The 22600-nt window shown below is 52.6% G+C and overlaps 2 protein-coding genes across 9 annotated transcripts in view; both read left to right on the top strand.

Annotated features, from left to right (window-relative positions):
- SEZ6 (seizure related 6 homolog) overlaps nucleotides 1–11418 on the top strand; it is a 43602-nt gene extending 32184 nt beyond the window's left edge. The window contains exons 5-17 of one of the 5 annotated variants that reach the window (XM_081805467.1): nucleotides 2931–3116; nucleotides 5452–5620; nucleotides 5754–5920; nucleotides 6511–6705; nucleotides 6956–7094; nucleotides 7206–7402; nucleotides 7975–8169; nucleotides 8555–8746; nucleotides 8853–9050; nucleotides 9556–9594; nucleotides 9847–9964; nucleotides 10049–10151; nucleotides 10332–11418. In XM_081805467.1, the coding sequence (XP_081661593.1) occupies nucleotides 2931–3116; nucleotides 5452–5620; nucleotides 5754–5920; nucleotides 6511–6705; nucleotides 6956–7094; nucleotides 7206–7402; nucleotides 7975–8169; nucleotides 8555–8746; nucleotides 8853–9050; nucleotides 9556–9594; nucleotides 9847–9964; nucleotides 10049–10151; nucleotides 10332–10361 (1928 nt within the window). In that variant the 3' untranslated portion in view covers nucleotides 10362–11418. Of the gene's footprint in view, nucleotides 1–2930; nucleotides 3117–5451; nucleotides 5621–5753; nucleotides 5921–6510; nucleotides 6706–6955; nucleotides 7095–7205; nucleotides 7403–7974; nucleotides 8170–8554; nucleotides 8747–8852; nucleotides 9051–9555; nucleotides 9595–9846; nucleotides 9965–10048; nucleotides 10152–10315 lie in introns of all 5 variants that reach the window. The other 4 variants (XM_081805466.1, XM_081805470.1, XM_081805469.1 and 1 more) reach the window with 4 other exon arrangements.
- A 3114-nt stretch (nucleotides 11419–14532) lies between these two features.
- The window catches only part of PHF12 (PHD finger protein 12), a 40183-nt gene continuing 32115 nt past the window's right edge, over nucleotides 14533–22600 (top strand). For 2 of the 4 annotated variants that reach the window (XR_014140588.1, XM_081805465.1), the window contains exons 1-2: nucleotides 14534–15168; nucleotides 15817–15998. Coding sequence is in view for 3 of the 4 variants with exons in the window: in XM_081805465.1 (XP_081661591.1) it covers nucleotides 15103–15168; nucleotides 15817–15998 (248 nt within the window). In the remaining variant the exon portion in view is untranslated. Of the gene's footprint in view, nucleotides 15169–15816; nucleotides 15999–22600 lie in introns of all 4 variants that reach the window. The other 2 variants (XM_081805464.1, XM_081805463.1) reach the window with 2 other exon arrangements.

The following is a 22600-nucleotide window of genomic DNA, read 5'->3' as shown; positions in this document are numbered from 1 at the left end:
TGCCCATCCCTAGCCTCTCCACCCAAACTGGGAGCGCAGTCTGGCGTGGCAGCAGGGAGCGTGGCGGTGGGCAGGGGCTGGCCAGGGGCTCGGCAGAGGCAGGGGGCCAGCTGAGACAAGGGTGAGCATCTAGGCGGCCGGGCCAGCCTCCCTAATGGCTCATCAAGCCTCCCTAGCAGCGGGCATAATTTCACGGCACGGTAACCTTCTCTCTTGCCGCAACTTCCTTTGCACAAAACCCTGGACCTTTTCTCTGTTGGTCCAGACAAAGGTGGCTGAAAGGCAGTGAGCTGGAGGCCCAGCGAGGGGTGCAGACCCCAGGGAGGGGCTGGGAGAGCTGGCCCAGCCCTGCCTTCTGCTCAGCTCCCAGAAGCCCTCCCTCCTCGGCCCAGTTTTTGTCAATGATCAGCTCTTTCCTTAATGAGTGTAATTCCCCTAATTATAGGCTGTAATTAGCCCTGATCCCAGAGATGGGAACAGGAGGAGCATGTGCTCACACGCGTGTCTCCCCGGGCTGGAGAAAAAGGGTGCCAGAAGAGGGGGCGAGGGGACTAGTACCCACATCACTGCCTGAGCTATCCAAGATAATGTTGGAGATCACAACAAGGGCCTCATCTGCAGAACCGGGCTCCAACTCCCCTCCCACAGCCTCAGGCAGTGTGAGGAGGCAGAGGGCCCTGCCAGGCATGCCCCTCCTCCCTCCTGAGCATTCCTGGCACTGGACTTGGCCCGAAACAGACGCTGGGGAGAAAATAGCTCAACAGATTGCAGTCATACAGGCTCCCTGGGAACGGTAGTCATGGCAACAGGAGGACGCTCCTCCTGGGAAGTGGCCACTATGGAGTCTGGGGGCTTCCTCATCTGCCCCCAACCTCCTGCTCTCACCTCATCCCAGCCCAGTTTCCTAATCGTGAAATGGGGGACCTTCCTTCCCAGAGTTGTGATAAGAACCACAGGAAAGATATAAGGACATCTGGCTCATGACCTTGACCTGTCTGGGTGTCACCCCCCTCCCTGCACTCTGGTTGGGGTGCCCCCCACACTCTTTTCCCTATCCCGCTCTGGCCGGGGGTCTCTCCCCAGGTCACTGTGAGGGGCCACCCTCACCAACCACCCAGGGCAGCCTTGTCTAGAACTCATGGGTTCCTCTGACTCCTGAACCCTGGTTTCTACTTCACCAGGGGAAGCAGGTGGGAGACAGGAGATGGAAAGCAATGGGCTCTAGAGCCAGGATCTTCAAGCGCCCTCTCTACCACTTACTGGCTGTGGGATCAGGGCAAGTCCCCCAGTCTCTCTGAACCTCAGTTTTCCTTATTGGGAAATGAGTTAATAACCCATACCTTGCCTTCCTTCCTCCCAAGCATGTTGTAGACCTCAAGTAAGAGTGTGAAGGCATTTTAGAAGCTGGAAGGTGCCTGCAGATGTGAGGTGCTTTTATCAATCGAGATTACGAACAATAACAGCAGGCTGGGACATTTGGTACTTGTTCTGTGCCAGGAATTACGCATATGTCCTCTCAGTTAACCTCTCATGTAACAACACTGGATGCAGTACTCGAAATGAGTGGGTAAACAAGGAAACGGAGGCACAGAGAAGTTAGGTAACTTGCCCAAGGTGGCACAGCAAGTAGGGGAGCTTGTGTTCTTCAAACCCAGGCAGTCAGACCCCAGAACCCATCCCCTAAGCGCTGCCCTGTTGTGCCTGCCAATCACAAGTAACCACTCACTGGCCATGAGAGAGGGAAGCGTAAGAATCATCCTCTCCCCTTTCACAAACCCAGTGATGATAGCCAGGACGGGTGAAATCATGAAACTCATTTCTGGATCCTGTTCTTCCCAGAGGCGGCCTCTTTTTCTATTCACACGAATCACACAGAGGCTAGCCGAGGACCTCTGGACCTGCTTAGACCTCTCTTCCCACCCACCTGGTGCCATCAATAAGGGTGGGCCCCTCCACCCCAAGATCCTCAGTCGAGACAATCCCCATCCCTCTTACGACCCTCACGGGTTTTCAGACTCTGTAGCCCAAGCCTTCACTCTGCCTCTCTCCTTGACCCCTCCAGCCTTCTTTCCCCCTCTGGGACCCAATCCCTGACCCCCATTTTTAGCTATCGCCCGGGCTTGGCTCCGGGCTGGGCCTTTCCAGGTTGTTTTGTGGGATTTGCCGCCACCATTCGGTCATACTTGTTATGACAATTCCAAAAGTTATGAAGCTTCCCAAGGCAACTTGTCCTTCCCTCAACTTCCAAAGAAGGCGTGTTCTACCTCCCCACCCTCGCCCCATCCTGTTTTTAAAAGGAGTCCACAGTCCTTGCCAGTGAATACTGGGAAAGCTTTTACTATCTGACTTCAGTCATTCTGGCTGTAATTCATAGCCATCCCCTATAGGAAAAATCGTATCAATACTTTACATCAGGATAGACTTGTCATTGTTTCAAGTGCTTTCACATCTCTAAGTCATTCAATAAACCTTCCTTAAAGATGTGCTCTCAGCTGGATTCCAGAGATACCAAGCTGAATAAAATACTATCCCCTTTATTCTCTTAATAACCCCATAGGTAGCCTGGCATTTTGAACCTCATTTAACAAATGAGAAACTGGGACACAGAAAGGCTGAAAAACTTGCCAAAAGCGTCAGAAAGCTTGGATCAGAACCCAAGCCTCCTAACTTCCAGCTCTGCGCTTGCTCCACTCACCAGCCCAGGCTGCTGGAAATATTGCTGGCCTCTTCTGGGGAGGGCATCAGAGTCTTTCCTGGAATTCCCGATGCTTCCTCCAGTCCTGAGTGACACCTCCAGGCAGGCTGTGGCAGGACTCAGCCCCCTGGTTATGACTCAGCCCTGGCTATGCCCTGGCTATGACTCAGCCCCCAACACACACACACACACACACACACACACACACACACACACACACATTCTCTCTCTGTAGCCTACCTCCTGAGCTGCCACTTTCCCCGGCGTCCTGCTTATGGAGCTGTGACTGTCACCAGCCTCCACCCAGGAGGCAGCGCCCACTTCCGCTGTGTCACTGGCTACCAGCTGAAGGGTGCCAGGCTTCTCACCTGTCTCAATGCCACCCAGCCCTTCTGGGATTTCCAGGAGCCTGTCTGTATTGGTAAGTGGTTCCAGGGGACTCAGTGCTAAACAGAGGAGTAAGGGGTGGGGGGCTTATCCTTGCTCTCGGTTGCTGTCTGGAACCTTCATTCGCTCTCCATAAGGAAACCAGAAAATGGTCACATACCTCCGTAGCATTGATCCAGCCCCACATATTGAGCTTTTCCTGTATCGAGGCACCACGGTATATAGAGCTGAATTAAACAGGGACCGTGCCCTCAAAGAGCCCACAATTCCGGGAAATGGGGGAAGAAGGAAGCACATGGATCACCAATTTCCAGAGCAGGAAGTAAAAAGCACCAATGAAGAGACATAAAGTGACTTAGGCAGGGAGGAAGCAACCATTCTTAGTTGGGTCTTTAGGAGACTTCCTGGGGGAACTGACATTGAAGGTTTGACATTTTAATGGAGGGAAGAGTGCAGGCAGTTAACACAGAGGCAACAAGGTGAGGCTGTGTTTAGGGACTCAGAAAACAGCTGGGGAGGAGCTCAGAACTATTCCTCAGGGGAGCCAGCCAGGTGGTGTCTGGAGGCCAGGAGGCCAGGCAGGCAAGAGACTCTGAACTTGACAGTGACTTTGGGAATAGAGACGAGGGAAGAGATCCCAGAGACACTGACGAGTGAAGGGGGACAAGTGGAAGGAGACTTCCTCCCAGGTTCTGGGCCTGGACGATCAGGAAGTCTGAGATTGCTACCAGGGGGAGGGGCTTCTTGGCAGAAAGAAGATGAAGTATTTAATCTGCAGTGCGAAAGGCAGCCTGGACATCTTTTCTTTCTTTCTTTCTTTCTTTTTTTTTAATAGCTCGGGCTCTTGAACCTTATGTCATTTTATAAACTCTTCCTGGGTGCTAGGCACAAGCAGAGGTGAATAAGCCAGATGTGGTCTCTGACCTCTGGGAGCTCTCTGGCAAGTGGGGAAACCAGCATGCAGCAAGTTCTGTGCAGACCGTGCTGTGATGGGGTGAATTCAGGGCATGGTCAGGATCCAAGGGAGGGAGAGCTGCTCCTAAATGAGGAAGGAAGCAAAGAAAGCTTCCCAGGGAGAGAGCATGGAAGGACGACAAGAATGTTAGCTCAGGGAAGTGGAGTGGATTCTTGGGACAGCATATGCAAAGGTGTGGAATGCACAAAGCAGGCCGGAGTGAGGCCATGACAAGGCGTGCCTGATGAGCACATGCGGGATGCGGCTGAAGCCGAGTCAGGAGAAAGCCGGCTTCATAAAGGGCTTGAAGGCCACCTTGAGCTTGGATGACCTAGGGGTAACAGGGAACCGCAGACAAATTTAAGTGAAGGGTAGGCATGATCACATTCATGGGGCAGTTCCGTTCTGAGACCAAGCAGAAAGGTGGGTCTTGTCCTCTCTGCAGAGAAGTGGAGAAGAAACTCACCACAAGCCCCTCCCCAGGAGCCTTATTAAGTTAAAATATTCTGCCATCTTGAACATCTCAAGACAAGGGCGCTGTGTTCTGGCCAGGGCAGCCCAGTCTCTGAAAGCAGGCAGAGTCCAGAGCTGTGTGTCCAGGAGAGGAAAGTGCTGCTTGGACTCCTCTTGCCTTTGAAACCCCTTCTCTGGCCCCGCTCAACTGCCAGGACCTGGTGGCCAAGTAACCCAGAAGTCTTCAGCGATGGGGCTGGGTGGGCTACTCAGCCTCCCCTTGGAAAGAGGAAAGTCCCAGGCCAGAGGGGTCAGCCCAGGAACGATGGTGTAAGTAAGCGAGGCCAGGTCCTGGCTAGCAATGTCTGCTGAGGCCATAAGATTTGGAGGTGGATGGTGGGTACACCAGATGTTTGTCAGGCCAGAGCTAGTCCTGCCCTCTGTTTTACATCCACTCATTCATTTTATTCAACGAACACTGAATACCAACTCTGTGCCTGGCCTGAAAAGACCTGGCCTCTGCCCCAGGGGGGTCCTAGTGAAGGGACATATCCAAACAATAACTAGTTTTAGGAAAGTGGCAGGAGGTAGAAGCAGCAGATACACCCAGAAGGTTGGAGCCCCTGAGTAAGGGGCTTTAAGGGGCTGCCTGGAGGCAGTCAGGGAAAGCGTCCCAGAGGAGTCAGCCAAGAGGGAAAGTGACTTACCCAGGGCCACTTGGTCAGATCTACCGCAGTCAAAGGAGTTGCACGTGAATAATCCCAGGGGTGTGAAAGGTTAGGGTTCTGGAAACTGGGCTGTCTGGGGCTGCAGGGTCCCAGGGGCCAAGGATTGACCTCCAGGACCATGGAGGCGCAGAGGGCACAAGAGCTGGGGTGGGTGGGCAGGCTTGGTAGGCCGTCCAGCATCCAGTGGATCTAGGGTCCAGAATCCAGCCCACAGTCCTGGCCCTGTCTCACAGCCGCCTGCGGTGGAGTGACCCGCAACGCCACCACGGGCCGCCTCATCTCCCCGGGCTTCCCGGGCAACTACAGCCACAATCTCACCTGCCACTGGCTGCTTGAGGCCCCGGAAGGCCAGCGGCTGCACTTGCACTTCGAGAAGGTTTCCCTGGCGGAGGATGACGACCGGTGAGGGGAGCCCTGGGGGGACAGGAGGGCCCGGCTGGCTAGTGCCCCTGCTGCAGATGGAACCCGAGCCCGGGGGCCGCACCCCAGCTAGGGCAGTGAGACCAGCCGCACCTCTGCTGCTTTCCTGGCCCAGGCTCATCATCCGCAACGGAGACAACGTGGAGGCCCCTCCAGTGTATGACTCCTACGAGGTGGAGTACCTGCCCATCGAGGGGCTGCTCAGCTCCGGCCGACACTTCTTCGTGGAGCTCAGCACGGATAGCAGTGGGGCAGCGGCGGGCATGGCCCTGCGCTATGAGGGTGAGCCTGCTGGCGCCTCGTGGGGGTGGAGGGCTCAAGCCTAGGGCCTCTCCTCTCACCCGCCCACCTCCACTCCTTCATGGCTCCTTCCAACTTAGCCCCTGCTCACCTAACACTTAGGCCCCCTCCCTACCCCTCCCCTCCAGGCCTTGGGGATTCTTACCCCGTGTTTGCAGGAGACCCCTGCCTGGACCCAGGCTCTCTAGTCCAAGAAAATGAATCCTCTAGAATTTGAAGAGCAAAACAGGCCCCAACTCTTAGAGAAGGAAAATTGCAGCAAGAGACATTCTAGAACCACTCATGCATGCATGCATGCATTAATTAATTCATTCATTCATTCACTCAAAAAAACCATTTATTGAGTGCCCTGTGTGTATGAAGCACAAAACTAGGTGCTGGGAATACAATGGTGATCAAGCCTGCCTCCCAAGCATGATAGGGTATGGTGCTCTGGGCATCCTGCCCCCGCTGCAAGCCTAGGACATGCATTTGTAGTCAGGAAAATAAAGGCCTTGGGGCGGGAGGCAGAAGGACGTCTGTCCCGTTTGGCCTGGCTGAGGCTAAGCTGGGCTGGGCCCCCTGGTTTGCAGCCTTCCAGCAGGGCCACTGCTATGAGCCCTTTGTCAAATACGGCAACTTCAGCAGCAGCGCCCCCTCCTACCCCGTGGGCACCACCGTGGAGTTCAGCTGCGACCCTGGCTACACCTTGGAGCAGGGCTCTATCATCATCGAGTGCATTGACCCCCACGACCCCCAGTGGAATGAGACAGAGCCAGCCTGCCGAGGTCAGTAGGTACCTGTGGATGGGCCCCCCCCTGGGGAGCAGGGTGCAGGGTGGGGGACCAGAGCCAGCGGCAGAGCCTGGGGCACAGGGGCCATGTGATGTGTGAGATTCAAGCTTCACCCCCCGCCAGAGGAGGTGGGGGCTCCCGGCCATGGGTCAGCACTCCTGTGGGCAGATGGCAGCCCCAGGACATAGCACTGGGAGGGGGGATGTGGAGGGGACGCACCTCCCGGGCCTCCCCTGCCTTCCAGCTGTGTGCAGTGGGGAGATCACAGACTCCGCTGGTGTGGTGCTCTCCCCCAACTGGCCGGAGCCTTACAGCCGCGGGCAGGACTGCATCTGGGGCGTGCACGTGGAAGAGGACAAGCGCGTCCTGCTGGACGTCCGAGTGTGAGTGCCCGCTGGGCAAGGCCAAGCCGGCTCCTGAGCTCTGGGGCCATGTCTGGCCCAGCCCCGCCTGGAGTCCCCAGGCCCGCCCTCCCTGACAGTCCTCCTCCGCAGGCTGCGCATAGGCCCTGGTGATGTGCTCACCTTCTATGATGGGGATGACCTGACGGCCCGGGTCCTGGGCCAGTACTCGGGGCCCCGTGGCCACTTCAAGCTCTTTACCTCCATGGCTGACGTCACCATACAGTTCCAGTCAGACCCTGGGGCTTCGGTGCTGGGCTACCAACAGGGCTTTGTCATCCACTTCTTTGGTGAGCTTGTTGCCCCTGCCTTGCCCTACTGCCCCGGGGAAGGGGATGCCCGAATATGGATCCCAAAGCATGGCGAGTCAGACAGGCCAGGGCAATGAGCCTGAGTGCTCTGATCCAGCAAGGGAAAGCTGGGAAAGCTCCAGGTATCCTCTTCCCTGAAAGAAGCCAGTTTATTTCTCCATCTTCCCTGAGGGCCCAGTGAAAGGGAGCCTTCCGTTGCAGCAAGAGAGATTTGGGTAGGCAGCGGGAAGACCTTCGTCACAAAAATAAGAAACTAAGGAAAGGGGTTTGTTTCTATCTTCTGACCATCTTGAACGAAAGTGACAATTTGCCCACCCTACCTGGCCCTCTCTCTCAGGACTGGGGAACCGGCCGACACGCTTTTGAAAGTAAAGCCAAAGCCGAAATGATAACCCAGGAAACTCAGAGACAGAATGATGTCAGGGACAGGCAAGGAGGGGCCCTTGAGCAGGAAGGAATGCGTTGCTGGGCCTGTCCAGGCTGAGGAAGGCTAGCACAGTCGCTTCAGTGCTGGCTGAGGGCCTCCGTCTTCCTGCCCCTGTGCCCCCCAGAGGTGCCCCGCAATGACACATGTCCGGAGCTACCTGAGATCCCCAATGGCTGGAAGAGCCCATCTCAGCCTGAGCTGGTACATGGCACGGTCGTCACTTACCAGTGCTACCCTGGCTACCAGGTGGTAGGATCCAGTGTCCTCATGTGCCAGTGGGACCTAACCTGGAGTGAGGACCTGCCTTCCTGCCAGAGAGGTGAGTCTACCTGTTCCCCATGTTCCCCTCCTCAGTGCAAGATACGAGCCTCTCTCCTCGATTCTGAACCAGACTTCAGCTGTTACCAGCTAGTGCCCTTGAACTTCCTCTATCTCTCGTAGCCTCGGTTTCCTCACCTATGAGATGGAATGATAACTTTTCAAAGGGTTATCCACCAAGCACTTCAAATATTCCCTCCCTGGGAGATGGCCAGTGTTTGTTGATTCTCATGGATAGGAAGGGGACAAATGAGGGAGGCACCAGCCAAATGGCAAGGACAGATAATAGGCAGCAGAGCCACGTGTCAGGAAGATATTGGCTGGCTTGGAACAAAGCCAGGGTGGACTGGCTTTTGTTGAGTTCTACCTGGGCTACTTTCCCATAGTGACTTCCTGCCATGACCCTGGGGATGTAGAGCACAGCCGACGCCTCATATCTAGCCCCAAATTTCCCGTGGGGGCCACCGTGCGGTATATCTGCGACCAGGGTTTTGTACTGACTGGTAGTGCCATCCTCACCTGCCATGACCGTCAAGCCAGCAGCCCCAAGTGGAGCGACCGGGCCCCCAAGTGTCTCTGTAAGTGCTGGATGGGTAGAAGGGGAAGTCTCTGAGAGGAGACAAAAGATGCCACCTCTGGAGGCTAAGGACCTGGCGCCCTCACTGGGCTCTGCCGACTTTGCAGTGCAACAGCTCAAGCCATGCCACGGCCTCAGCGCCCCAGAGAATGGTGCCCACAGTCCAGAGAAGCGGCTTCACCCAGCAGGGGCTACTGTCCACTTCTCATGTGCCCCAGGCTATGTGCTGAAGGGCCAAGCCAGCATCAAGTGTGTGCCCGGACACCCTTCACATTGGAGTGACCCCCCACCCATCTGTAGGGCTGGTGAGTGTTCTGCTACCCTCAAAACTCCTGTCTGCCCTGGGGCGCCTGGGTGGCACCGTCGGTTGAGTGACTCTTGGTTTTGGCTCGGGTTGTGATCTTAGGGTTGTGGGATCAGGCCCCATGTCGGGCTCTGAGCTCAGCGTGAAGTCTGCTTACAATTCTCTCTCCCTCTCCCTCTGCCCCTCCTGCTATGCTCTCTCTCTCTCAAATAAATAAATCTTAAAAAAATAAAAAATAAAAGGCCAAAACTCCTGCCTGTCCCACAGGGCTGCTCTAGCAGAGCATCTAGCAAAGATGCCAAGTGTTGAACCCCCTGCCCACACCCACTTCATGTTACCCTTAGTCTCTCCAGTCTCTGCCAGATCCTTCTGACCTGGTGACACCAAGACAAATGCTGGCGGGGGCTCCCCTTGGACAAATCCTTCCCATGATCAGTCTACTCCCTGCCTTAGTGGTTTGGCCCATTGGTCTCACCTCTGCCCTTGGCCCTCCCCTCTTGTTCCAGCCTCTCTGGATGGGTTCTACAGCGGCCGCAGCCTGGATGGTGAGCCCCCCTTTGAGGGCCAGGGAAATAGTCTCCCTGCCCCTGGCTCTCACAGCTCCCAGGCCATGGGTTCCCCAAGAAGGGAGGGCAGAGAAAGAGAGAGGTCCGGGACCAGCAGAGCAAAAGTTCCTTTCCCTGCCCCCAGCTAGCTAGAGGGAGCTGGTACCTGGATTCTCCTGGGCAGAGGTGAGGACAGATATGGGCTCTGGGTCACAGGGACTTCTGCCCCAATCCTACCCACTGTGTTTTCAGTTGCCAAGGCACCTGCTGCCTCCAGCACCCTGGACGCCGCCCACATTGCAGCCGCCATTTTCTTGCCACTGGTGCTGATGGCACTCTTGGTGGGAGGCGTGTACCTCTACTTCTCTAGGTGAGTCCGGTTTCCCTTCCTGCCCTGCATACCCGACTCACTCCTGCCCAGCACTTTCAACTCACAGGCTTCTCTGTCCCACAGGCTCCAGGGGAAAAGCCCCCTGCGGCTGCCCCGGACACGACCCCGCCCCTATGACCGCATTACTGTGGAATCAGCATTTGACAATCCAACTTACGAGACTGGAGTAAGTACCCATGCCATTCTTTGCACCCTATCCACGACCTAATTCTAGGCTCCCTTGAGCAGGTACTCCTGAGGGTCCCTCCAAGCCCTCTCACTCTTTCCCTTTTCCTTGGGAAAGTGGATTATGGGCTGGCAAACCTTATACAAGTTTCCAACTCCCAGCAGTCTCTTTACTTTGCAGGAGACGAAAGAATATGAAGTCTCCATCTAGGTGGGGACAGCTTGGAGAAGCCAGCTCAGCCCAGCATCACAGCCCAGCAGCAGAGTTTCCAGCTTCCTGCTGTCCCTACACCTCCTGTACATACCATCTGGGAAGGGACGCCACCAATCCCTCAAGAACTTGTGCCCTTCCCCACCTGCAATGCCCACCAGGGCCTATTTTCTCGGTACCACTGCCCACATAGGGCCCTTCCTTGGGTTCAAGTCAGGGGGCATCTTCCTCTGGGCAGAGCACAGCTGGAGCACGTGCATCAAGAACCAGCATTCTCCTGACCTTCCTTCATGCCCTGGACCTCTAGCCTGGAATTCAAAAGCAGAGGAAGAGCACCTCTCTCCAGGCTGACCACCATCCAGCCTGGTATGTGGCACCCTGCAGCAGGGTGAACTTGATGGTGGTGGAAACTGCACCAGGATGCTCCTCACAGGGCCATCACCAGTGGCCAAAACTGCTGTCGACAGTGACCTCTGGGTAGTCCTGGCACGATGACATCAGCCCCTCGGAGAGGTTTCTCGTCCTTCTCTAAGGCCCCAGGAATGGACAGTTCTGCTTCCTGGAGGCAATAATTCTAAGGGACCCTAAGGGGTTTAGGGACGCTACCCCAAGCTCAGGTTGGGCTTCCCTAGGCACTCATGCTCCACACCAAAGCAGGACACCCCACTCTGCCCATGCAGCCCTATATGCCAGGGAGAGGGAGACCTTCCCCTGATGTTGATCCGGCTTTACAAACATCTTCTTTCCCACTAGTCCCTCCCCCAACCCCAGCCACCCAGCAGTCTCCCTTCCTGGCCACTGGGTTTTGGGATAAGGGGAGTGGGCAGGCATATTCTGGAGAGGAGCAGAGGTCCAAGGGCCCAGGAATTTGGCATGGAACAGGGGGTTAGAGACCCAGAGAGAGACCCAGGAGTTGGCTACAGGCCACTTTGTACATGTAATGTATTATATGGGGTCTGGGCTCCAGCCAGAGAACAATCTTCTATTTCTGTTGTTTCCTTATTAAAACAGTGTTTTTGGAGAAAAAAAAAAAAAACAAGCAATGGTCAGGTAGATGGTGCTTTATTGGAGGGAAGGGAGGTGGGAAATAAATGGGATGTGGACTTCAAGACCAGAAGGCATGCTGGACCCACCGATTGATCACTCCCACATTTCATCCAAAACAATTTACATGCAGGTGCCTCAGGGACTACTGTCCCAACAAGGTCAGTGCAACAGATGGTAGGTGAAGCAAGAGGCCCCTGTGTCTGGCCCACAGGGGTGTGGAAGCCCAGGAACCCAACTGCTCAGCTACCCCAATGCTTCCTTTCTTTTTTTTTTGCTAGGTCCAGTACTACAGGCTGGCACACTCCCAAGCCCCTCCTCAATGCCACTGTATTGTTGACAAGGCCCAGGAAGCCTGATGCCTCTCTCCTTCCCCTTCTTCCCCAGCTGGCAAGGTTTAGGAAACTGGAATAAGAATCAGAGACTGAACTCCTAAATATGAGGCCCTAGTCCATCCTGGCCTCAGGGAATATCCAGACTATCAGGAGGAAGGGCAACACAGCTTAGGGTCGGGACCTGGCTCCTATTTCAGCAAAAGCCCTATCCAGGGGCTCCAGAAGTTGGCTGGAAAGGATCTACTTAAGTTTGCCATGTTTGGTCACTTGCAGCCTCGATGCCCCTTCCCTACGGCTCCCAGGCACCTCCTGAGATGAAAGTGTTAGCTCAGCTTCGGCCCCCAGCATGCACATCTGTGCTTAGAGGTGCGCTCTGCATGGCTGCTCTCCAGAGTAAGAGCATGAGGCAGGCAATGGAGTTATGGACACTCAGAAGCCAGAAGCCAAAATCCCTGAAGGAAATAATGGCAGCCGCCAGCACGTTCTACTTCCACAGTCTTCCAACAGAGAGCTCCTGATCACTCATGGCTGCCCACCTCCTGGCTCTACCACAGGCCACTTTGAAGGCTGGAAAAGCTCCAGTCCATGTAGAGTGCAGTGCCGATATTAGCCACAAGAGGTCACTTCAGAAGACATCTGTATCCCACCTGCTAGCTCTCCTCAACCCCCTCCTGAACAACCAGGACTGGAGCTCTCCAAGGTGGCTCCAGCTTCCAAAGGCTGGGCTGACCTTCCCCTCCAAGTTCTAAGAGGAAGGTGTGTAGAGTGATTAGTTCCCCTGGCACTTGTCAACAGAGCCAAGTATTATTTCCCTCATTAGCCCACCACCTGTTCCTGTTCTCCACTGCAAATGATGATGTTGATCAAAGCAAAGCCTTCCTCATTGGGCATAGGCCAATGGACTACTTATCTGCCCCATAATGCTTTCAGGCTGACACAGCAGCACAGCTGGGTCCTGAGCAGTAAGAAGTCAGTGAAAGAGGGCACATGTGGTTCCAACTTCTGAGGGCCTGTGGCAGGAAATAAAACCTCAGAAGAGATGAGGTCTGGCCACTTTCATACAACTAGCTCAGCCCTACTCTCTCTGAAGGCCGCCTCTCTGGTCCATGACCACTAGGATTTCTTGTTTGCTGAGGCTGGTAGAGGGCAGAGAGCGGCCAATCTACATGACACCTACACACACACACACACACACACACACACACACACCACACACACGACAGTTAAGGCCCATGACCTTATCATTCTTCCTAGGCACCAAGAGGATCATCAGAAAAGTCAGAAAAACAGAAACCTAAGACCACACACTGACATCTCCACCCTATTTAACTCATCCTCCTTACTATCCCAGAAGAAGCAGCAACAACTCCTCATAGACAGTTAACCTGGTGTAGTGGAAAGTGTCCTGGCCTGGGAATCAAATCTGTTTCATTCATAGGTCTGCCATAAATTCACTATGTGGACTAGGCAAGTCACCGCTCCTCTCTATGCATCTGGAAATGACGAGATTAACACAGATGGCCTTTAACCCCTTTGCGGTTTTATCGTTCTGCAAATGCTAACTACAGCTTAACGATCACAGGTGAGCAGGACACAAGTACCTGGCAAGAATGCCAATTAAATGCCTAGTGGCAGGCACAGTGATGTTATTCCCATCTCCACCTCTTCACCTACAGTCAGGCAAGAGATAACTGGCCATCTCTGAAAGCGATAACAAGGGCGGGGGGGGTGCCGTGGGGGAAGCCCAAAATTCGAGGTGAGGCCTTCAGACTACAAATCCCAGCATACAGCACTGCAGCTATCAAAAGCATCCCTTCCTGGCGGGCAACTCTCTCATCCCCGAGTCCATCCCACCACACAATGCATAGCATGCACACGGAACTACAGCTCCCACAACCCACCAGATCCCTCGCGATTCTTGCTCCCAGGGTACAATGCGCTCTCGTTCGCCCTTTGGACCTCTTGCGCATTGCAAACTGGGAGTTGAAGTCCGCTATAGGCAGGTAGCTGGGCGTTGTCAGCGTTACTAACTCTTCGCTGTTGGCTTCCTCTGGAGCAGTTCTCAGGGACAGTGATCAAGAGAGGGTAGTAATGGGCCAGCGAAACTCTCCATGGTGTCATCATTACGCAAGGCAGGGATGCTGAGGCTAAAATTAACTGTCGGGAGAGGGAGGGTAGTGTGAACAGTAGCCATCCAACCCGATACCAAAAGAATAGTTTTCCGTCGCGATGGCTTTTTTCTCTTTACCAATATGGCGCCTAGTTCAGCCACACCTGACGCTGGGAACCAAACGATCCAGTACAATATCCCTGGGAGTACTGCTGTCACCGACAGCCTACCAGCTCCAGCCAACACCACACCTTGCTCCTTCCTGTTCTTGCCTGAGGATTCCAAGGACGTGGTAGCCTATATCCCATTACCAAAATGGCGAAAGTAGAAGCATTCTTGTTAAGGCCTGCAGGTGACAATACGCTTGCGCGGAAGGCGGCTGTGTTGTGGGGCGGGAGGGGAGCATTCTCAATACGCCTGCGCAGGAACAGAGTATTCTTGGTCTATACACAAACACCAATGGATGAAGAGCCCCCATGTTCCTGCGGTTGCGCTGTGACCCTTAGAAACTCTCCTAGGCGCCTGCGCGAGACCCCAGGTCCCGCCTTCTTATCTTAGTACGCTGGCGCAAGGCAGAAAGGCGGGGCTTCGGCACTCCAGACGAATGCCAGCGCGGCTGCGCGCTGGGGGGTACCCCCTGACTGCGGCTGCGCGGGAGCCCGGCCGCCGGCTGTCACTGCGGTTGCGCGCGACGAGCGGCGATCCCGGGGCGCCTGCGCGGGTGGCTTTGCGGGCGCTCGCGGTAAGTTTGCGCCAAGTGCGCGGCAGCCGGGACGCAGACGGCGGCGGCGGCGAGAGGCGGAGCCCGGGGACCACCCCCCATCACCCTCCCCGCAGTCACCTCACGTACCACAACCTCACCTAACCTCTCACCCCCCCCTCCGGTCCCCCCAACCCCGGGATGGCAGCGCCCGCCAGCCTTCCCGGCCGGACCAGCGGTCGCCAGCGCCGGCTTTAGCCTGTGGGACTAGGCCCCGCCGAGGCCTGACCCCCGGAGCCGGGACCCACCGTGCAGCCAGCCGCCGGGCCGGGGCTGAGGGGCCGCTCCCCCCTCACGGCCCGTGGGGAGGACGCTGCCGTCCCGGGGACTGGGGGCCGGGGGGTGGGGGGGAGCCAGGGCGAGGAAGTCGGGACCCGTGTTGGGAAAAAAGAAGGGGGGCCGGGGTCAGGAGCGCCCCCTCCCCCCGCTTCCCCCCTCCCCCCGGGGTTGGGGGGGCCGGAGCAGAGAGCGCCCAGCCCGGGAGGTGGATGAATGTGGGAGAAAATGGAGACCAAGACGATCGTGTACGACTTGGACACGTCGGGGGGGCTGATGGAGGTAAGAGTGGCCCTCCTCATCCCCTTCCCCCAGCGCCGGGAGGGAACCTCCGCCCTCCGTCCTACAAAGCCGGTCCTGAGCTCACAGCGCAAAAGGGCTGGGGGAGGGGGGGCTTCTTCCTCACCCAGACCCTCCCTCCCGTCTTTGCAATTCGAGGGGCTGAGCTCAGCCTCCGAGGACGTTTGTAGCAGTTTCACCTTCCCGCCGCCCTGGATTCGCTCTCCCGAGGCACCAACCCACTCCATGTCGTTGCACCGGCGGGCCTCCCCACCCCCTTCTTGTCGGCCCCTTTGTGCTTCCCCCAGCACGTCCGGGTACCGGGTTTCAGGCCTCTCCAGAGCCTGGCTTTGGAGTCCCCCACTGTCCATACAAGGAAGTGGCGAGAAGGGAACCGCGCACCCTCTCCCCATCCCCCTACCCTGATCCTCCCCATTTGGAAGAAGCTGTTCTCCTTGTTGTGCTGCAGGAACGCTGTTAGGGTGGGCTCCCCCCGGTTCCGGGGGCTGAGAGGTTCTGGGAGCAGCTTGGATGGGAGGAAGAAGGACAAAAGGGGGGAGAGGGGTGGGTGACGGAGAAGCCTTGCAGGGGGGGCGACGGACCGCCCGGGAGCTCCGAGTGTGCACACACGCCGTTTGTATGTGTGTGCAGCAAATCCAAGCTCTGCTGGCTCCCCCCAAGACGGACGAGGCAGAAAAGCGGAGTCGTAAGCCTGAAAAAGAGCCCCGGAGAAGCGGCAGGGCCACCAACCACGACAGCTGCGATAGCTGCAAAGAAGGTGGGGATCTCCTGTGCTGTGACCACTGCCCGGCCGCCTTCCACCTCCAGTGCTGGTAAGGTCTGGGGACCCCTTTGGAGCTCCTTGGCGGACCCTTCTCGGCACATTCCTTCACCCGGCCTACCCCCCTGGCTGCCGAAATAACGGGCTCTTGCAGCCGCTAGCTGACTTTCTGCAGCGGCTGGGGCGAGCGCCTCCCCGCCCCCAGGTGTCTGCCGGGATCTGGCCGTTTGGGGGGGAGGAGCAGCAGTGGGTCCGGGCCCCGAGGTGGGGGTTGGGACGAGTGAGGAGAGCCCCATCTGGGATTGGAAGGCTCTGGGTAGCCGGGATAGAGCAGGCAGGGCACGGCCGGCGGTGGCGGGGGAGGAAGGGGAGGAGCTCCGGGCCCTGTGCCGCTCGCCTGCCCGCGCGCCCGCCGCCCTCGGGCTCCTGCCGGGCTGGGCTCTCCTGCGGGCGGGTGCGCGGAGCCCTCGGCCGCCGGAGTTGGCCTGGTCCAGATGCGGGGGGCCGGGCACCCGTGCGCTCGCGGCTGTGGAAGAAATCATGGAGGGTGTCTCCCGAGTCCGCCTCTTCTCTGCTTCTCTGTTTACAATATGGCGACCTGCCTTTAAATTATATTTTTATTCTCAGCGCCATTTTGGCTACATATATGATTTGCAAACGTCTCCCGGGGAACGGTGGGGGTAGAGGCTCGGAGTCCTTTCTGCAGAAGCTCCTCGGGGACCCGGGCTAGGATCTCGCCGCTTTGGTCCCCTTTCTCTGGCTCCGCTTGCCCCCTGTTGCCTCTCGGAGCTCCCTCCCTCTCTCCCTCCCCTCCCCGCGCTGCCGCCTCTTAGGAAATCGGGCCGGGTTAGACAATTAAAATTGCTCTTGGGCGCCGATTTCACTTCTCCGCTCCGGATCAGCGAGCCTTCGCGGCAAAATTCTTAGCTGCCGGGGCAGGATTGTGTGCGGTTAGCTCCGCGAGGGCATTTTTAAGGAGCAGAGAGCTGGAAAGCTGTGCGCTTCCCTCCACCGCCCCCCCTCCCCTTACTGAACGCGAGAGGAGGGGAGAGACCCGAGAGAGAGGGAGGGACCTGGGTTGATCGCCCGCTGCGTGATCCTCCTCAGCAGCTCAGCCCAGAACAATCCGGCCAGGAAGAGTTTAAACTCAAGCTTCTGCCTGGAGAAACCATCTCTGCCCTCCACAAAAATCCCACATCTGCGCAGGGAACCCAGGTTGTGTCGAGTTCTGACGGGTCTTGTTCTGTTGTTCAGCAACAGTTGACTGAAGCAGGCGTTTGTGAGAGCGGGAAAGAGGGGGCTTCTGTTGTTCCCACCCGTTTTTGATGTTGCCTTTTTTTTTAAGTCATCTGTTTAAAAAAGAAAAAGTGAGGTTTTCCTTAAGCTCTCTACACTGTTCCGTTCACATTCCGTCTCTCGGTTTGTGGGCTAGTGCCTACTGTATATTTGTACTAATTGCAGGTTTTGGAACACTTATTAGACAGATGACTGATACTGGGCAAATTAAGTTTGTGGTCAGAAGTTATGTAGGAAGCTCCCATTACCATTCCCCAGATACTTTTGCCCAGGAGGGCACCCCATCTGGGCTTGTAATGTTGCAGGGACAAAAATGGTTATCCTGGAGGAAGCTTTGTTGCTGGTTTTAAATTTTTTATTAAGAAGTGACTAATACCAGCAGGAAGGGTCTGTGGTTTTTAGCCTTTGCTTCCTGTAAGGTGTAATCCACTTGGAGAAAATATCTCTGGTCAAGTTTCCCCATGCTGTTCTTGAGCAAGGAAGAGATTTGTACCTGGATATGTTATGTTGCCTATCAGTTTTTTCCCTGTTGCTTACATTTTTTATTGTGTTTGTTTGATACATATACTCGGACTGAATTGTAGGCTTGATTTAAAGTGTGGGTGTTTCACCTCTAGGATGAAGCTAGGGTTAGTTAACCAAAAATGGTGACCTCCGTATTGAGAATTTTATAAGCTCATTTATTATCGTTAGCCTCCTGTGTTTAGTAAAGCTGAGATTGTTTATTAGAAACTTCAGGTGTGGAAAAAGTGTGCTGTTTTGCCTGAGTTTGGGCTTCAAACTCTAAAACCTAACCTCTGGATCTTCTAATTAGATGAGTGTGAGTCTTGTCAAGTTGTAACAATTAACAGTTCCAACTTCAGCTAGGAGAGGGGGAGGTGCTTGTAGCTGTTGGTGAGACTCAGACTTGCCCAGACTGTGCATTTCATTGAATACTTTTTTTTTTCTTTCTTTTTTTAAGACCATGAATGGGAACTGGTAATCAAGAGATTTGAGAATCCTAGTAAGTGAGGCAGGGCTTGTTTTACATCTCCAGTTCCCTCTTTGAAGATGCCAGTACTGAAGGTACCATTGGCTTATCTGAGTTGTTATATAAATTACAAAACATTCTGGATATTGGTACAAAGGCAGGAAGCCTTCTTTCAAGTGTGGCTTATCCCACTTTCCTGCCTCCCATTCCACATTCTTTACAGCACAAGTTAAGTACTTTATTACCATCTCTACCAGAGTAGTCAGGTCAAGCAGTTGACAGCCTCAGACAGTTTTGATTCCTGAGTGTGCTGGCTTTAATTCATGCCATTACTGATTACTTGTGCCATGTGGGAGTGCAATTAGGTGTGGCTGTATTTCTCTTGCTTCCCTTTTGAACTGGCTAAGACTGGATTACAGTTGACCCTTGAACAATGCTGGGGGCTTAGGGACACCGACCTCCATGCAGCCAAAAATTACATAACTTCGGATTCTTCAAAAACTTAACTACTAATAGCCTACAATTGACCAGAAGCTTTACCAGTAATATAAACAGTCAATTAACACATATTTTGCATGTTATATGTATTATACACTGTATTATAACAACATAAGCTAGAGAAAAGAAAATGTTAAGGAAATTACAAAGAGAACAGATACACTTAACAGTACCATACTATAGAAAGTCCGCATAGAAGAGGACCTGCAGTTCAAATGCATGTTTTCCAAGGGTCAGCTGTATTTAGATAAGCATAGAAATGATAATTTTCCTTATGTACAGAATGTACAAGAGTGAAGATGGAGGTTTTGCAAACCCTGTTGATAGTAATTGTAGTGCTGCTGCGGGTCTTCATTCAAAGTTCTCGAAGACAAGTCCTTTTTCAGCCTCTAGTGTTCCTTGCCAGCTTGCCTCACAGTGAACGAGATCTAATAAAATGTTCCAGAAGCGATTCTAGGCAAACTTTATCTCCTGGGCTTAGTGACATAGTCATAACCACAGGGGATTTTTCTAAGATAAACTACCGTAGGAAATGACTGGTCAGATAAACTGTTTAATTGTCTTGTCTTTTCTCAGGGGCCAGTGCTCTGTATGAGGAACCGTTCTCTTTTCCCAATTAGACTGGGAGCCCTATTTCTGGGTTCCCTGTAATGATCCTTTGGGTGAGGGAATGAATTGTCCTGTGCTCAGTGCCAAGACCTCGCTGAAGAATTAAACTTAAGGAGGTGATTTTTTTTTAAGTAATAGTGTAATCATTTTATCTAATTTTAACTGCTTTATCAGTTATTCAAAGTGGTAGTAGGGGTTACTAACCCTGCCCCAGGAGAACTGGAAAGAGATATGTTTTTAAGTGTTTTCTGGTGAACCTGACCCACCCCTATCACAATTGTCACGCCATTCGTTGAACTTTCTGCAAATACTGGTCTCTGTGGATTGGTCCCTAAAAATTGGTTTAAAAAAAGTTAGAGTAACTGGTGGAGCTCTGGTTGCCACTGACCCATCTTTCTGTTTGAAATGGTTTGAATTGTTCTCACTGATAAAGTGAACACCATAGGCCATCGCTAATGAGGCCGACTGGAAACTGGATGTTTTTCTTTGATTGCTCTCTCATGGCATTTTGCTCCACACGGACTGAGGGACCAAGACGGTCTGATTGAGAAGTGCATCTACCTCAGCAGACCTCAGCATGGTTGCTTCCCGTCAGACAGATTTCTGTAGCATTTGCCTCCGCATGTTATATTTGGAATTGTTGGCCGGCTTTCCTCTCTTTGGTGTTGGCAGCAAGATCCAAAATGAGGTTTTCGAAGAATGAGAGTAAAAAGGTCTCTGTGCACAGGCAAAACTAAGCTCAGCTTGGAGTTTTGCATATTTAATTTTCAGTGAGTCATAACAAGAAAGGTTTCACACACAGAGTAGAAAACTACGTTGCAGAAGATCTTTTCTATTTGAACTTTTCAGAAGGTGATTTTTTTCTGATTTTGTTGCGTTTAGCTCCTCATTCGAAAAGTATCAGGCTAGTGCTGAATTAAAATACATTTATTTTAACATTATCTTGTGAATCTGTTGTTTCTGACATTTTAAGTGCTTGGAAACCTGGCACTGAAGAACTGGAGGTGTGGCATCTGGACTTCCTCCCGTCACCCTGCCTCCTCAGTAGTAAAAGGATTCAACAATAAACAAACCTAATTTGGTTTTATGTGTATTCTGTTTATTTATTTTTGCATTTGCTGCATTGTGTTGGAATCTGGGTGTGTATTAATTGTTTTTAAATGTACGACTCAAACAGGGAGGGTCCAGTAACATTCAGCTTTAGTTCAATTTCACCTGCATGTTTTGTAAGCTTAATGTGGGTCTCGGGCTAATTCTTGTGATAGGAGGGCTTTGTTTGGGTGATATAAGGATAATCGCCGTTTAAAAATAATAATAATATTTAGTATGAAATGTTGACTCAAAAATGGGTGTGACCTAGGTGGCTTTGGTTAAGAAAGGGAGCATCAGAAATTTTTTAAAGTGGAAGAGGAGGTAATGCTCCTCAAAGGTAACAGGGTTTGTGTGACCATAGGCAAGTGCTTCATGGTACCATTATAGGAAATTTTTCATTTGGGGCCTGTCCCCAAATTAATTACCGTACTCAAGGTAGAATGCAGTTATAATCTCATCAGTTTCCTTCTGCTCCTTAAGGCTCTCAAAGTGCTTTACAGATGGGCTCCACTAAAATATTAGGACCGCTTTTGGCCTTTGTAAATGACTAGTGTATTTTTTACATGTGAAATCGTGTAAAAGACATATTTAGGTACTGTCTTCATTTATATCTGGAGATGGGATTCATGTTGATCTGTTTTAAATTCTTAAGTATGTCTCCAGGAGAATTTTTTTTGAGACAAATAAATTGTGTAATTTGAACTGAAAAGGCCAAATAGTCACTGCTCTGTGTTGAATGAGACACCGGTTTTTATTAAGCTCTGAGTGAAAGGACAAGTGATACTCAAAAGGGCTCAGTGAGTTTTCAAGGTTCACTCTTGTAGGATTTATCAGTACTTCATCCATTTTGTGGCTGAATACTATTCCATGAATGGATATACTGCACTTTTGTCTATCCATTTATCAGTTAATGGACATGTGGGGGTTTTTTCTACTTTTTCCTATTGTGAGTAGTGATGCTATACACATTTGTGTGCAAGCTTGTGTGGACATCTGTTTTCATTTCTCTTGGTTGTATACCCAGGAATGGAATTGCTGGGTCACAGGGTAACTCATGTTTAACCTTTTTGTTTGTTTGTTTTTTAAGATTTTATTTACTTATTTATTTGAGAGACAGAGATAGCAAGAGAGAGCATGGGCGGGGGACAGAGGGAGAGGGAGAAGCAGACTTCCTGCTGAGCAGACACCACCCCCCAGGACCTGGGATCATGACTGGAGCTGAAGGCAGATGCTTAACCAACTGAGCCACCCAGGCGCCCCCATGTTTAACCTTTGAAGACTGCCAAACTGTTTTCCAAAGTGGCTGCACCATTCTGCATCCTCACTGATACATGAAGGTTCCAATTTCTCCACATCCTTTCCAGTGCTTGTTATTATCTGTTTTTTTGATAAAAGCTATCCTATGGGCAGGAAGTGCTATAGTTTTGATTTGCATTTCCCTAATGGCTAATGATACCAAACATCTTTTCATATGCTTATTAGCCATTCGTATATTTTTTTGGAGAAAAGTCTATTTTGATCCTTTGTCCAATTTTAATTGGGTTATTTGGTTTTTTATTACTGGGTTGTAAGAGTTCCTTATATATTCTAGATACCAAGTGTTTTGTCGGATACACGATTTGCAAGTATTTTCTTCCATTCTGTGGGTTCTTTTCACTCACCCTTTTTATTTTTTAAATTTTTTGAGTCTTATCTGGAAGAAAGGTAGTTGATTTAAGCACACTTTAATGTGCTATTTTTATCAATGTAATGACGGTGACTAAAAGTTTTCTTCTGTGAACTCCAGTCAGGATGTGTATCTCAGTAGAGCGAACCTCAGAGTGTGATTTGGTATATTTGTGTTTCAACTTTTCTGAGTGACCCTTCCTAGTAAAGAAGTCTAAGGCTGGAGGTTAACCCTAGAAAAACTATAAAAAATCCACCACCTGCCTTAAGGCAGGATGCCTACCAGGCACCCCCCAGCCACAATAGAAAATTTCTGTGTATAGAAATCTCTCATATTTGTGAGGCTCCTAGTTTAAGGAGGAAGATTTTCATTTTCTCAGTTTGGTAACAGCTTGGGGTGGAAGTAACTCCAGGTTAATTGAGCTATCACTTGAACTCAGTTAATAAGAACAAAAATTGTTCGTACAATTTTGCACTTTGGCTCTCTGTATTTTGGTTTCTCATTAAAGTCCCTTTCCTTCCCC

This window comes from Leptonychotes weddellii, chromosome 15 (assembly GCF_054177405.1).
Source record: "Leptonychotes weddellii isolate Sample4059 chromosome 15, ASM5417740v2, whole genome shotgun sequence".
Taxonomy (NCBI): Eukaryota; Metazoa; Chordata; class Mammalia; order Carnivora; family Phocidae; genus Leptonychotes; species Leptonychotes weddellii.
This window is presented reverse-complemented; position numbering and strand designations above follow the sequence as displayed.